This window comes from Chanodichthys erythropterus, chromosome 6 (assembly GCF_024489055.1).
Source record: "Chanodichthys erythropterus isolate Z2021 chromosome 6, ASM2448905v1, whole genome shotgun sequence".
Taxonomy (NCBI): Eukaryota; Metazoa; Chordata; class Actinopteri; order Cypriniformes; family Xenocyprididae; genus Chanodichthys; species Chanodichthys erythropterus.
In genome coordinates, this window is record NC_090226.1 from 14209578 (window position 1) to 14225201 (window position 15624).

The 15624-nt window shown below is 36.9% G+C and overlaps 1 protein-coding gene across 9 annotated transcripts in view; it reads left to right on the top strand.

Moving 5' to 3' along the window:
- The window catches only part of plekha6 (pleckstrin homology domain containing, family A member 6), a 114373-nt gene extending 99235 nt beyond the window's left edge, over positions 1–15138 (top strand). For 8 of the 9 annotated variants that reach the window (XM_067388184.1, XM_067388185.1, XM_067388181.1 and 5 more), the window contains 8 exons: positions 4186–4261; positions 4492–4595; positions 4835–5011; positions 6263–6412; positions 6536–6669; positions 7028–7170; positions 7902–7998; positions 10414–15138. In XM_067388184.1, the coding sequence (XP_067244285.1) occupies positions 4186–4261; positions 4492–4595; positions 4835–5011; positions 6263–6412; positions 6536–6669; positions 7028–7170; positions 7902–7996 (879 nt within the window). In that variant the 3' untranslated portion in view covers positions 7997–7998; positions 10414–15138. The other variant, XM_067388183.1, reaches the window with a different exon arrangement.
- Positions 15139–15624: the final 486 nt, after the last annotated feature.

The window sequence follows — 15624 nt, forward strand, 5'->3', positions numbered from 1 at the left end:
CTGTAACTTAGACTGAATTTAATATCAAATTACTATACATAACCCTTGGTCAAATGTAAATGTTTTAACTTTCAAATAAAGAAAACATTACCACCACCTAAAATATGTTATGCCAGTTGCCATTTTTGAGGGTATCTTTAGTTTAAATGCTGAATGCACTTAACTTTCTCTTGAATCTGCAAAATCATTCTTCATACTTAACACCACCATTGCCTTGGAATTATCCTCTGCCATGTCTAATGACCTGCAGGAGTAAAAACTATGATAGAGACACATTAGTTCAAAATCACACAGCTTCATGAATTCAGGGATTCATCATCCTGCTGAATCCTAAACTTCTATATAGTTCTTGCCAATAGGGCAACCAGCAGAAATTATGGACAATCACCTCATGTTCTCAGTCGGCTCTTGAAAGCTCATTCCCATCAGCTCTATATCAATACTCTTTTTCCTCAGGGTCTTGTCCCCTGGCATAGTTGCTTGTCACAATGAAAAAACAAGCCATCTCAGGAATGCGGTTTCTGGTGAGTGGTATTGAGGAGCATTTTTGGGTCAGACTGCTGTCCTTCTCACAGGTCATTCCCCCTTAATGATGCTGCTGGCCTCACAGACATCCTGCTCAACTCTCATACCCATCTCACATAAACACCTCCCTCCAGGGTAGATGCCCAGTGGCGGCGGCAACCCCCTGCCTTAGGTTATCCTCTGTCTGGCCAAAGAGGATCTTACCCGTCATTGAGAAATCACCTCGTGCACACTGATACCCGCTCTTCCCATTCCAGATCTTTGACTGTTTTCTTCAACAGAAGCAGGTGTTTTCTGGAGCTTAGGGAAGTTGTATTCAAGAACCACCAGAGCCATTGGACTGCCTAATAGTGTTAAAACATGGAGACGGGTTAATAACAGTAGCAGTATTTAATCACTGAAATCATTAGACTGTGCATTCTCTCAGCAGCAACATATCAGTGCTGAGATTATACTCTGTGAATTTAATTCTCACAACTGTCCATTCAGTGTAATGTTCTGCCATATCTGTATCTGGAGCCATCGGCCCTGCACAGTTACTGGTCATAGAAGAAATTCATCAAAATAGTCACTTCTGTCCTTCAAGGTCTATATTAGTAATTTAAAGACCTCTTTACACTATGGAGTTTTCCTTTAACAAATTTAACAGTTAATTTCCCTCTTCATGGCAATCATTTCTTTTAACATCTCTGTGTCCATGATTTTCAACTGAGACACTTCGCTTCACTATAAATAGCTTGTTATCACTTATGACACAAGCTCAGATAGCAGCTTTTAGCTGACTTTGAGTGAGAGAGACTGAGGGTTTCAGGACTGGTACTCTGCCTTTTATAACTTTTAACATCAAACTTTATCTACTGTCTTTTGACTTTGGCCCAGCTTAAGACTGCCAGAAATGACATTAATTTCCAAATAAACAACTATGTTTATATTTGTCTTTTCCTCACACATCATGGAAATTAGAGATTACAAATTTCCAGTTAGGTTGAGTTTCTGTTACAACTGGCAGTCTCGTTTTTGCCAATTAACTTTTGACCATCAAAAACCACACATTTAGACATTAAAGGTCCTAAATCATTTTAGTTATTTTACATTGTGATAGCGATGCGCTCATCACATAAAAACTTACTTGAGACTGTTCAACCGTTTTCCACAAAGTGAAACATTCTTTTAGAATTTTCATTTTCACTTTCATAACATTAATTTTTTCCTGCTATATTTCCCTTCATCATAGCCACTTATCTCACTATCAAATAGTTAGTCTGCAGATGCAAAACATATTATCAATATGGTTTCTACTGTTTTGCAGAACCACAATATTATTTTACCCATATTTCAACTACTAGGTTGCACCGACAGCACTAGGCTATACTTATAGCTGCTTTCTCCTTCAACCATTCTTATATAAATTGTAGTTCTCTAGACATCTAATGTCATGTATTCAATTAATGGATGAATAAACAAAACTTTTTGTAAGTTACATTCAATCCTCCTTCCCTACATGCATTTCTGCATTTACCTTCTTTCCCTTCTGTCTGCTTCCTCTAGCCTACAATCTATTGTCTGGTTACATTTCACACACACACACAGCTCTCACACAAACACAACATCCCCAAATCGCAGTTCTCTTCAACTCATTCCCTTACGACCTTCAGTCTTATGACCACTCAACGTTCCCTCTTCTGGAAAATCATAATACTTAACTAACTCTTCTATATCTTACATGCATCTTTGGCCATACAATTTTCTCATTTGATAAAACACTGGTACATTATTTTCTGCAAGCTTGCTCTGGGATTTCCCCATTTTGATTTTCTCTCGACTCGTGTGGCTTTACTTTCGGCACGCGCCTATAATCTGTCGGATGTCTCCATCAGATCCGATTGCTATACCCCAAAATCGGTCACAGGTTTGAGCCGCAATGCTCAGGCACTACTACGCAGACTCAAGCGCTTAGACTGTCACTCCTTTACAAATGTATAAACTACAACAATCCCGCTGTAGTTGGGCGCAATCCCAAAATTTGATCCAGTATGACCCAGTCTAGATTTATCATAAATCTCCCTCTATGGAAACGCTTTTACTGCCCACGCGGTCAGTTTTATGAACTTCTTGATCGCACTGCTTCTACATCTACGATGTTTAAAATCATGTCATGCATTCTGGCACAGTCTGCGTCCCGGGTTCAATTCTCACAGATTGTTCCAGCTCGCATGATACAGCTCAAAATTTCTTCCCTAGAAATTTACTGCAGCAGCCGACCTCAATTCCTAAAACCCTCCAGTCCCCGACCACAGAGTCAGCCAGAGCCATCAAAATGGTTTGTCCCGGTTCCCAATTACTTATTTAGCAAATCATAAATTTCCCCTTTTCACTTTCCCACATACTGTAACTCGTATTACTCACCTAAATCACATTTTTTTCAATTCTTCCTGTTTCCTAATCTTCCAAATTTTACCAAATCACACTTACTCTTAATTCCCCATAAAATTTAAATTTGTCTCTTACCAGAGAGTCGTGTAGCCACCTGGGTTCGTACCAGTGGTGTCCTCTTCTGTACCCTGGCGTTCGCCCCCTCATCCCTTAATCTATTCGGGGTAGGGCTGAGACTACTATTAAGTCCAGGATGATCAGTCACCGTCCGCTCTCAGGTCCAAAAGGCACAGTCAAGGAATCCCACTTCCTGACACCAAATTGTTGTGGCAAAAAAATCAACTGGACTCTACTGCATAAGAGACAAACACGTCCAATTGTCTTTAAAGGTTTTATTTCTTGCAAGAAAGGTCAGACAGGTCATACAGAAACACAAGTAGCTGCAGAGTGTAAGACAAAGAACGAAAGCTCACTTTTATATCTCTAACCTCCAAGGCCGAAGCCTCTGTCTTTTCACCATATTTGGAACATCTCTTAGTGGCTGTAACTTTCCATCACATTGTTAGCAGAGACATGTTTTTAACATACATCTTGCATGTCCCCATACCATATCTTGCTCTTTCTATTTCTAACATCTATGTTAACACTATGTTAAACATTACCACTTTAGCCAACATCATACCATGTTCCATAAGCATCATATTTCACAAGAATACAGGTTAAAATCATATGAAAAATTAAAATTTCCACAACAGTACCCATTTTATTTGTGCTCGCTTGTGTCAGTGCTAGTGTTGTGTTTATCAGTTATGTGGTTTGTAAAAATGCTTCCATTTGCTTTTAGCCATATTCACCCAAACAGCCTCATGCATTCACAGGCTGCTGTTCATTCACGCTATTGAGCAACCTGTAGAACACTGTGCCCCATGCTGCTGTTTCTTTAATTTCATACTTTTTTCCTGTATGCTAGGAAAATCGTTAGCATAATGAATTGCTAAAATTTGTGCTAAATGAAGGTGGTTTTGTGGGTTCTCTGGTAGATAAATATACGTATGGGATTGCTAAGGGCATTTTTTTAATCATAATATGAATCCAATCTGAATTGATCAGATTAAGAATCAAATGAAACTAGATTCTCAATTTGATTCTTAAAGGATTCTTTTTTTTATCCTGTCGGGATCCTTTGGGGTGGCTGGTTTCAATTATTCAACATATTCCATTAGATATCCTGTACATTCCTTTAGGATATTTTTTACTAGGGTTTATATTCGCTGTGTTCTGTTCCAGCACAACTACAACTCACAGGGAGAAAAGACCAGCGACTATGAGACAGAGCAAGACCGGCTGTCCAACCAGAATAAAGGTATGAAGAATGTCTGTCATTTTTAATATTGACCTTTCTAGAGCATGTGAAGTTGGGGATAAATTAAATTAATCATCTTATTAATTATATTTAAAATATAATAATTGTATCTCATACTACAAAATGCTTATAGTATGGCCAACTGAAAAAAACTAGAAACCAACAAAAATGTATTGCCTTACAATGGCGCCTTTCTACATTATAGTTTATTATTTCCTTTTTCCTCGCAGTTGGAATTGTTCCACCCAGGACCAAGTCGCCCTCAGAAGAAAAGAACAATTGTGATGCCGTCCAACGGAGAAATGGGAAGGTGTCCAACGGTCACATTTCCAGAGTAGGTTAAATCTGTGCAAGTAAATTGTTTATGTTAAATGCGAAAATCTTCAACAGTATATATACATTTTATGAAAAAGTGTAATGAACTATAAAAATAGCTGGTCCTATTAGTTTTATAAACATAAATGAGTTACAGATCCAAAATATGTGTTTAGATTCAGTATGAATAGGACTAGGTGGCATTACAAGAAGTCTTTCATAAATGCAGACTTTAATGGTGTTGGATGTGTGTTCCAGGAAAGGCCAAAGAGTGCAGTGTTCCCCGCAGAAGTGAAGTCAAAAATGAGTGTGGAGGAACAGAATGAGAGGATACGAAGAAACCAGAGTAGTTCCGTCAGGGACAAGAGGCGCAGCCTCAACCTCTCCAGCAACCAGCACATCGATGGCTTCAAAACCTCAACTAATTACAGAGTGGTTAGTGTCATGCTCTTAAACATCATGACTCTGTACTCAAAGAGTGATGAATTAAAGGGTTAGTTCACCCAAAAATGAAAATTCTGTCATTAATTACTCACCCTCATGTCAGTGTTCACACTTGTAAAATCTTCATTCATCTTCAGAACACAAATGAAGACATTTTTGATGAAATCCGACAGCTTTCAGCCCCTTCATTGGGAGAAACTCAATTTAGCAAAAGACATCATTAAAATAATCCATTTGACTCCAGTGTTTAAACCTCAATTTTATGAAGTGACGCAAGTGCTTTGTTTACACAAAAAAAAACATAATTTACCACTTTACTTATAAAAATATTGACCTGTAATCCAGTAGGGGGAGCACTATGATGCATATGTGTTGTGTTTACTCAAGACTGGACTGTAATATTATTTTGTAAACAAATAATTTTTTTGTTTTTGTTTTTTGCGCAAGCAAAGCAGTTGCGTCGCTTCATAAAATTGAGGTTAAACCACATGGAGTACTTTAATTATGTCTTTACTATCGTTCTGAATGTGTAACTTGCATTGCTCCCAGTGGAGGCACCGAAAGCTCTTGGATTTCATCAAAAATATCTTCATTTTTGTTCCGAAGATGAACAAAGGTCTTATGGGTTTGGAACGACATGAACGACAAGTGTATCTTATTACCATTAGCTCGTGCTTTTGACTTGAATTCTTACCCCCACTATTTATAAGGTTCAGATTTATTACATATTAATTTCATAAGCCTGTTTTGATCACTTAGGCACTTTACAACTTGAAATTTGAATTTACTACACTCTTAAAAATAAAGGTTCCAAAATGAGGGTTTTGCAGCAATGACATACCATTTTTGGTTTTTGTTTTGGAACAGTTGTTAAAACAACCATTTTTTTTTTTTTCTTAATTTGAAAAACATTTTAAATGTCGAAAGAATTTTTTTGCACTATTAAGAACCTTTTGTGCAATAGAAAGGTTACATAGATATTAAAGGTTCTTAATGGAACCATAGATGCCAAAGAACCTTTACTTTTAAGAGTGTAGTAAATAAGATAAATTGCAAATATTGATATCTAATAATAATTACTACATTAATTGGGTTCTATTAAGTATATGCTTAAAACATGAGATGATTTGCCACTGGTGTAAGACAAATCAAATTAATTCAAGATATGAAAACAATTCATTTTTTTGCAATGTACTTTAAGTCATGCTAAGCATTGAGCCACTTGTTCTTCCTGTTATCCAGGTGCGGAGGAGAGTGACAGCTGATGAGGTGGATATTAAGGATCTTGAGGCAGCCGTGAGGGGAGAAGGTGTGGAGTCACCTAGGCAGGAAATTGCTCGTCTGCGACGACAGGTGGAGCCCGAACACTATGACCTGGATCTCAACAAAGAGGTTAGAGGTCACATGGCAGCACTGCATTGTAAATTATTGTTACATCGTGCAGCAATTTAACAGTTGTTTAATAATAGATGATGTGAAGCATATGCAAGGAGATTTGTGTCATTGTTTCTCCAGTTGTCCATGCCGGATAAAGTCCTGATCCCTGAGCGATACTTGGACATCGAGCCCAGTACACCTCTCAGCCCAGAAGAGCTGCGGGAAAAACAGAAGAAAGTCGAAAGAATCAAGACACTGATTGCCAAATCAAAGTATGATGCACATCATGTCCTCATCCACTGCACACCAAGCAACCTTTGTTTTGTTTTTGTTCTGTCTGGTCGAAACCCATTTTGTCGTTATGCCATAAACCATACGCACTACTTGCTGTACAACCTGGGACTATCAAACTTTTAATACAAGGTCAAGCTGTGAAAATAAAAGTACAAAAACACACCATAAAATCCAGATTTTTTGACTCTTTTGTTCTTTGGAAAATATAACGGGTAACAGGTTTGGAATAACACTGAGTAAATTATGATAGAATTATCTCTTTTATCTTGAAAACTTTCATCTGAGGATATATATGTTCTTTATTGAATATTAATGGCTGATCTGTCTTTGTTCCAGCCTGCAAAATGTGGTGCCTGTTTTGGACGGGCCAGTGGAGGGAACCAGTAACCCGGAGCAGCAGCTTCATGAGCAGGAAAAACGCATCGAGATTTCCTGCGCGCTGGCCGCCGAGGCCTCCCGCCGTAGCCGCCTGCTCTCCGGTGAGGAAGCCTGCCGCCCTGAGGAGCCTGGGCGAACTGTGACCCCAACTGTCTGACCCTCATGCCCTTCTAATGTCACATGCTCCTCAATGTCCTCAATGCACACTTCACCACACTTCAGTGCTGAGGTTGCACTTTAATTATAGTTATTTTTTTGATCTATTAGATGTGATATTTTGCAAAAGGAATTGATAATATGATTTATTTTTATTATCAAAATCTGCATTTACAACATATTAATGAAGCTTTTAGATGTGTGACCTCTGTACTGAAGCACACTGTCTAATTCCATTTATATTCACTGGGAAACTGCTCTAGAGTTTAATGACTATAAATATATTCAGGTTTATTATCTTCACTAAACCATTAAACATCAGAACATGTATGAATTGACAAAGGCAGAGGACAAACATCATTTTAAAAAAATTATATACTGTATATATTCAATTTAACATGCCTTTGATCTCAATTGCTATATTAAGATTTTTACAGCCAAAATGCAAAAAAATTCATGCTAATTTTAGGATCATGCATTGGATGTTTTCTTCCATTTTATTCCATATTTCGAAATTACAATTAGCATGGATTCATTTTACCTTCTGTGTTGGGGCTCTGTGAGAGGAGAGTATATGATCACCTCTCTGTCCCACAATTCCTTTTTCAGTTGCTTCATGGCATACTTTTTTTTTTTTTTTTTATATTTTCCCCCCCATGATTCCACTGCATTGCAGCCCAGTGCGTCCCCAGTCCCCCTGCCTCCCCAACCAGCCTGGTCCCTCCCCCTTCTGCTGACTACTCTGACTCCTCCCACATCATGAAGGTGTGAAGGTGAGTCCCGCCCACTGCACAACAATCCCCGACCCTTCCCTTCACTTCCGGTTCCTCACACAAACTCTTTTCCTGGTCTTACTCATTACTGTCTTTGCTTTTTTTTACTTTCAGTAGAGCTAGAAAAAGGCGCTGAATATTGGGGAATTTACACCACCCTGTTTTGGTAGAAAAATATTTCCATTTTTCTAAAAGAAATTCAATTCTAGATCTTGATTAACTGCATATTTATTCCAGGATTTGTGGCTACTCCACAAACTCCTCCTGCAATTGTGTTTACTGGCTTTCATTTTATATATTTTGCATCTTTTCCAATAAACAAGTTTTGACACCCAAGAGTAAACCTAAAAGCTGCAGTCAGCTCATGACATTAATAGTCAGTGATAATAAAAACCATGTGACAAGAATTTTGAAAGTCCTGGTGTTTGAAATTGCACATTTGGACCATGCTGCTTATATGATCTACAGTTGACTTTCGCAAACACTAAATTTCTCTGTTGGTTCGTTAACAGTTAACTAAGGAGAATTTTCACCTGCTGTAATCACATGGAAACCAGATGCAGAGACTTTGGCTACAACTGTTGTGAAATTTTGGGCCAGAAACACACACAACACAAGTATGCGAATGCAGATGCGCACGTTTAACCAGATTGCAAAAATGCAATCCCATTGAATGTATTCAACGTGCGTTTCTCTGGTGGTAGCAAACCTCATAGCTCAAAAGACTCACACAGGTAATAAAGAGTGCCATTAAGCTACACCTTATTATTAAGGTAGCTATCTATAAACATAAGTTAAGTTTAACAATATTGGCCATGCCTCAAATGAGCAAATTCTCAACCAAGGTTCTGGGGCCAACGAGAGGGCATCAGCAAACTTCAAGATGACTAAAAGTGATTTGAAATAAGACAAAAACAAGTATTCAAATAAGCCAAAACAACTAAAAAATATAAGATATTTCTTATTTTAAAGGGTTAGTTCACCCAGAAATGAAATTTTTCTCATTAATTACTCTCCCTCATGTCGTTCCAAATCCCTAAGACCTTCTTTTGAATTGGGAAAACAAATGAAGACATTTTTAATGAAATCTGAGAGCTCTCTGACCCCTCCATATACAGCAACTTAATTACTAGTTTCAAGCCCCAGAAAGGTAGTAAAGACATTGTTAAAATAGTCCATGTGACTGCAGTGGTTCAACCATTTTCTTCTCTTCCCTGTCATTCTCCTGCGCTGTTTACATTGTAGACACAGTGCAGAGCTTCCAGGGTCTACGTCAGAACGCCGACTCATTATTGGCTGGCTCCTGTGTCAGCATCACAGGCACGTGTACAGCGCCAATAATGAGTCGGCGTGAGTTGACGTAGACCCTGGAAGCTCTGCAGTGTGTCTACAACGTAAACAGCATAAGAGAATGACTATTATTCTTAATTTTGTTTTGTTTTTGCACACAAAAAGTATTCTTGTCGCTAATGCCACAATGGCCACTATGCGTCGTCAATATGATTCAAAATGATTTGAAAACTTGACCCGTATTAGAAGAAAGTTTACACTCATGTAAACTAATGTTCAGCACATACTTGTATTGCATTTCTAATTGCTGTCTGATACATTTTGGCAGATTTCTTACCAAAAAAATGAAAATTCTATCATCATTTACTCTCATTGACACCCTGTATGACTCTCAGCGTTACACAAAATTGTCCATACAATGAAAGCCAATGGGTTTTAGTATGATTTTGGACTCTTTTGACTTTCATTGTATGGACAAAACAGTTGAAACATTCTTCAAAATATCATCTTTTGTGTTCTGTTGGTCCAAATCCAATTTTTATGCATATCTGATTGAAATCTGATCAGATCAAATCTGTTTCGAACTACATTCATATGTGGTTTGAAATCCTATTTAAATCGCATTTCTGGAAATCCGTTTCAGTCTGACTGCTCTGATCAGATTTTGTGTGGTTTATGAGACTTTCTCAAGGCAAGTAAAACGTCAGATGTTGTTATAGGAAACATGCTGAAAGCCGCTGCAGAAACAAGACTGTGTTGTTGCAAAATGCTGGACGAGCAGAAAATGACTATAATGGACATCGGTGCAGATGACAATAATTTTAGATCAGATTCCAATCGGAGATGCAAATAATTGGATTTGGACTGATAGTGTGTACGTTGCCAAAGCCATATAGGTTTGGAACATGATGACAGAATTTCCATTTTTTTGTTGAACTACCCCTGTAAATGTAGCTAGATCCTTTCACGTACTTCCATAGAGTGTGTTTCTGGCCTTAATATAATTTTTGTGTTTGTATATGAAAACCATTCAACTGAAGTTCTTTGAACAAAGAAATATGACAGTCTCTGACGATACACATTCTCTTTTTCGGTTTTTCTCTCTCTCATTTCACATTTTCCCAGCTCAAGCTCTTGCAGCTGTCAAATTTGACGGTGAGCCCTTCTGAGTGTCCAGCAGATAAAGAAAAGATGGAAAAAAACCCCACTGAACACCAAGAACATATGTTTTGCCTTTGTCAAACATTGTATTTCTTTTGATTACTTTCACAACATCACGCAGAGAAATATTTCGAAATGTTTGGATGTCTTCGGAGGGCTGTTCACGCGGTTACCTGCCTCCGTATCTCCGCGCGCTCCTCAGTCAGAGTGCGCAACCCACGGCAAAACTACGTAATTGAATTAATCAACTGTTTTGACTTGGTTTCGGAGGATGACATTCATATTACAAAAGCTACAAACTAGCCAGGAAGTGGACGATGTTTACAGATTCATATCTGCTCTCGGTCACATTACAGTGATTGGAGTACACAGCAAATTCATGCTACATGCTCAGGACGGATTCTGCAGACACAAGCACGTTCGTGACAGGAAAGAACGCGACGGAGACCGAGATGTGACCAGAGGAAAATAGCCATGCTTGAGGAAGTTGTAAAACCAGACCAAGGACTACAGCAAAGTTGTCAGCTAAGTTTATCTGTAAGTCATCATGAGAGAGATTCAGAACCACTGGTATGATAATTATTTGTGTTCAAAACACCAGCCTCGATTGACCACCGAGGATTTATGACTTGGATTTGGACTGTGGCGAATCCATTGATGTTTTGATCCAAAAGATGATGTTGATACTAGAAGACTTGGCATTGGGCACTTCCCCCCCATCAATTTTAAGGCCAGATTCACTGTGACTCCTCCTGGCCTCCATCTTTCCCACATTCCTGTTCTTGAGAACCCTCTTCCCATCAGCATTGCAGTCTCTCAAACCATCGTCAGGCCTTTAAGTACCGTGTGTATCTATAAAGAAAGCATATATATTGATATGACTATTACTCTAATCTTTGCATCAAAGCCATGTGGACTCATCATAGTGCTTTTACTGCTAGGACAGTAGTTACCAAATAATGGTACCTAAATACTTGTGAGCGTGTGTGTTAGATTAATGAGAAAAGAAGCCGAAACATTGGAAGTGTCCTTAGAGTTGTAAGTCTGCTTGTTGAAACGATGCGTGTTCATGCGGGGCCAGCAACTTGCATTACAGCCTGTATATAATGACGTTAAATTATGTAACCTGTTGCCCCAACAGAATATCAAAGCCCTTATTTGTGGATCATTTTGCCATTTGGAGATTCATTTGGCTTTCTTTTCTGCTGTGGCACAGTTTTTGTGTAAATATAGATTGACATGGAATTAAATGGAACAATATTTTGGATTATTTTTCTATCACTGGTAATTACCTCTGTAATCAAGCAGTTTGATTATAATGTATCGTAAAGTAAAGAACAATTTGCCAAACAATATAAATCTCCTGTTTTGTACTTCGATCTTTCACCATATCGAAACCTCTGAAATGCCATGCAAGTTGTTAGCCCATACTGTGCTTTCTGCTTGTCTTTTTTTTTTTTTTTTTTTAACTCTTGTCTAAACACTAGCCTCCGCTTGTGTATGAGATATTTTGTGTCATTTTTATTTCTCCCATTGGGAAGATTCATGAATATTGTGTTGTTCTTATTCCAGAAAAGAAAAAGAAAAAAAAAGACCCTGAATCAAGCTAAAAACACAGTATGAAATCTGGAAAAGAAAGTCAAGTTTCAGAGAAGCAGAATACTCATTATCACTTTTAAGCAAAAACAGCCCTGAAGGGGAAGACAGAGATCTATTTTTATCATTTTTCAGAAAGAGAAAAACAAGATCAATGCGTTGCATATTTTTCTATGATGTATAAAATAAGGGTTTGATTGGTTACATTTATAAAATGATTAAAGAGAGTTTTGATCTGATATATTATGGGGAATTGAGGCTGATATATTTTTAATTTATTGACCGAAACTTTACAGCATCCTTTTGAAGGCCTTGTTTAAAGTGTTATTTTGTATGTAATTGGAAAAAAAAATGGTCAAAGTCACAGTTGGACAGTCAAAGCAGAGATGTCTAATATTTGATAAAATATGTAGCATATAAAGTGGGAATAACTCATTCAAAATAAGCACATTGGTCTGTGTAAATATTTTGGAATCAAAACACTGTACGTCTTCATATTTACCATAATTAATGCTATTTTAAGGAGAAAAAAAAACAAGACTGCTTGAGCTATGCAAATCGAACTAAATAATACTTCATGTGCTTGCTTTAGAAGTACCCTCATGCAATAAAGTGAATGTATTTAAAACCTTCAATTGTAATTAAAACTCTTTATTTGTTCATATCACTTTTTGAACCTTAAACAGAGAACAGCCATGCTTTAAACATGAGACACTTCACTCCTTAAACAGACAAAGATTTCATTCATTCACAACATTCAAATCTTTCTACAGGTAGATCAGTTTACATTTTGTTACAAAACAGAAGCTCTTTGCTGCAACTTGTGAGGTAAAGGAATAGTTAGAACTAAATTAGTTTCAGCAAAATAGATAAAGCCTATTTATTACAGTCTTAGCATGTTTTGGCAGTTGGAAATGGAAGAATCTGCAACAAAACCCATAGTGATGAGCCAGATGTCAGTCCATGCAACATTCCAACATGGTTTTTTCACAGAAATCTCCCAACCAATTATTTATGATTACAATCATTCTTGGGCCACTTGAATTTCAAATAAAGCTTTGCTTTATTAATTTTACATTTGCTTTTAATTTGACGATGAGACTTTCCTGGAAAGCAACTATAAATTCAGTGTATTTTGACAATAACAACACAAGCACAAAGTGAAAGCCAAGAAAATGTTCCAGCAGTGGGGAATATAATGCCAGTAAATAAGTCAAGTCGCCTTTATTTATATAGTGCTTTATACAGTACAGATTGTTTCAAAGCAGCTTCTTCTGCTTGGCAAATTCTGATGTAAAGCAGCTCTAAAAACAGTATGTTTATGACATAGTATGTTTATGATACACACTCCAATGGAAATTATTAAGGCTTTGTAGTAATAAGTTGTGAAGATCAGATGGTTATAGGACAGTTCGCTTTGTTGCATTTGTTAAACAGAGGACAGGACAAATGAGTGCACCGACTGAGAAGGTATTTGTGTAATGGAAAATAGTTAATTGTTGGAGATTGCTTTAATAGATACCAGGAGATGAATGGGTTATGGTTGAAGTTAAAAAGAAAAAGATGTTAATGGCAGGCATGTTGGTGTCTATGGAAAGAAGGGGAGGAAAGCAGCACACATGTAGATTTTAGGGATATAGTATTTTTCTACCAAGATCTTGGTAACACTTTAAAATATAAGGTTTTGTTTGTTAACAATGAACAATACTTCTACAGCATTTATGAATATTAGGCAATGTTAATTTCAACATTTACAAAAACAAGTTGTAATTTTTTAGCATAAGTTCATGCACTGTTAACTAGCATGAGAAACAATGAATAACTTAATATGTGAGAAATGAATAAATGCTTTAAAGCTCATTGTAAATCTTCAGTGGTCCACTTCCACAATAAAGAATGGGAACGTGATGTCAGCGGCGCAATGCATTCTGGGACGTTAGGACACAGACACTACAGTAGAGACTGTGTAGGTAGATGTTAAAATGTATACCCTTAAAAACACATTAGAATGGTGAATGCTTGCTGTGTTATGAACTGCCATAGCCGCTCTAAAGTCCGACATGGAAAAGGAATCTCAAGTGAAGCACAGTTTTTCATTGAGTTTTACTTTCACTTTCAACATTGTGTTGTTTCCAAGCTGGTAAAATTCAACTTTTTTTATATCACCGTATGCAGAATGCAAAGTGCAATGACGTAGTTTCCCAGACTCTATAGAGTGCAACATTTCCTGCCCCATTTCAGCAGCGCTGGTACCAGAAGTATTTTTTCCATTTCCATCCCATTCCATTTTAAAAAGTCTTAATTATAGAGTTATAAGACATGAATCAAGCTAATCAGCTACAAGGCGAATCATAACATTATAAACTTTGATTTGAAGCAAAAAAGTTTAGACAAAATGACAAAGGTACAAGACATACTTAACGGCTTTAGTGAGGGTAAGAACTACAATCCGCATTGTGAACAGTATAATCAAATTAAAAACGATGGAGAAATATAAAACTTCTCATGTACAAATGCTGATTTTATATAACACACACATACATATACCTTATTGCTTTTATAAAATGGTTACAACACAATACAAATATTAAAGCAACTGTCATGAAGTAAACTTTTTCTAAAAGCCTTCCTTCCGCCAGAAAAAATAGTTCCTGAGATGGCGGCAAAGACTGTCTTTATGAGTGTGTCAGTCAGTAGCAAAGACTTTTATATTGAAAAGACTGAATTGTTGTGAACACAGAACAAGACGCAACTGACAAATGCTTTGACTAGCGCTGTCAGTCACGGGAAAACCCCTTAACTGTTAAAAGGACAAGATATTGCAGTGGACATTTAAACAGATTTTTTATTATGAACATATATAGGACTGACCTGAAGGAAAATGCTAAATCTGAATGCAGGTAATAAATTCGCTCACTCGATCACTTTTCTACATAATACAGTAAACTTCATTGAACAATATCAATTGAGAACATACAGTTTACGTTGCTAAGAGTGGTTGCTAAGGGTGTTGTGTAGTGATACACAGAACCGTGAAGTGGTCATAGCCGTGTTTTATCCTGAATAAAACACAGAATCAAGGACAAAAACTAACCATTTACACACACACACACATATATATATATATATATATATATATATATATATATATATATATATATATATATTATATATATATATATATATACAGTACAGTCCAAAAGTTTGGAACCACTGAGATTTTTAATGTTTTTAAAAGAAGTTTCGTCTGGTCACCAAGGCTACATTTATTTAATTAAAAATACAGTAATATTGTGAAATATTATTACAATTTAAAATAACTGTTTTCTATTTGAATATATTTCACAAAGTATTTGCCTGTGATGGCAAAGCTGAATTTTCAGCATCATTACTCCAGTCTTCAGTGTCACATGATCCTTCAGAAATCATTCTAATATGCTGATCTGCTGCTCAAGAAACATTTAATGTGTACAATTGTACAAAATATTTGTGGTTATTTGATGAACAGAAAGTTCAAAAGAACAGTGTTTATCTGAAATCTAATCTTTTGTAACATTATTAATGTCTTTACTGCCACTT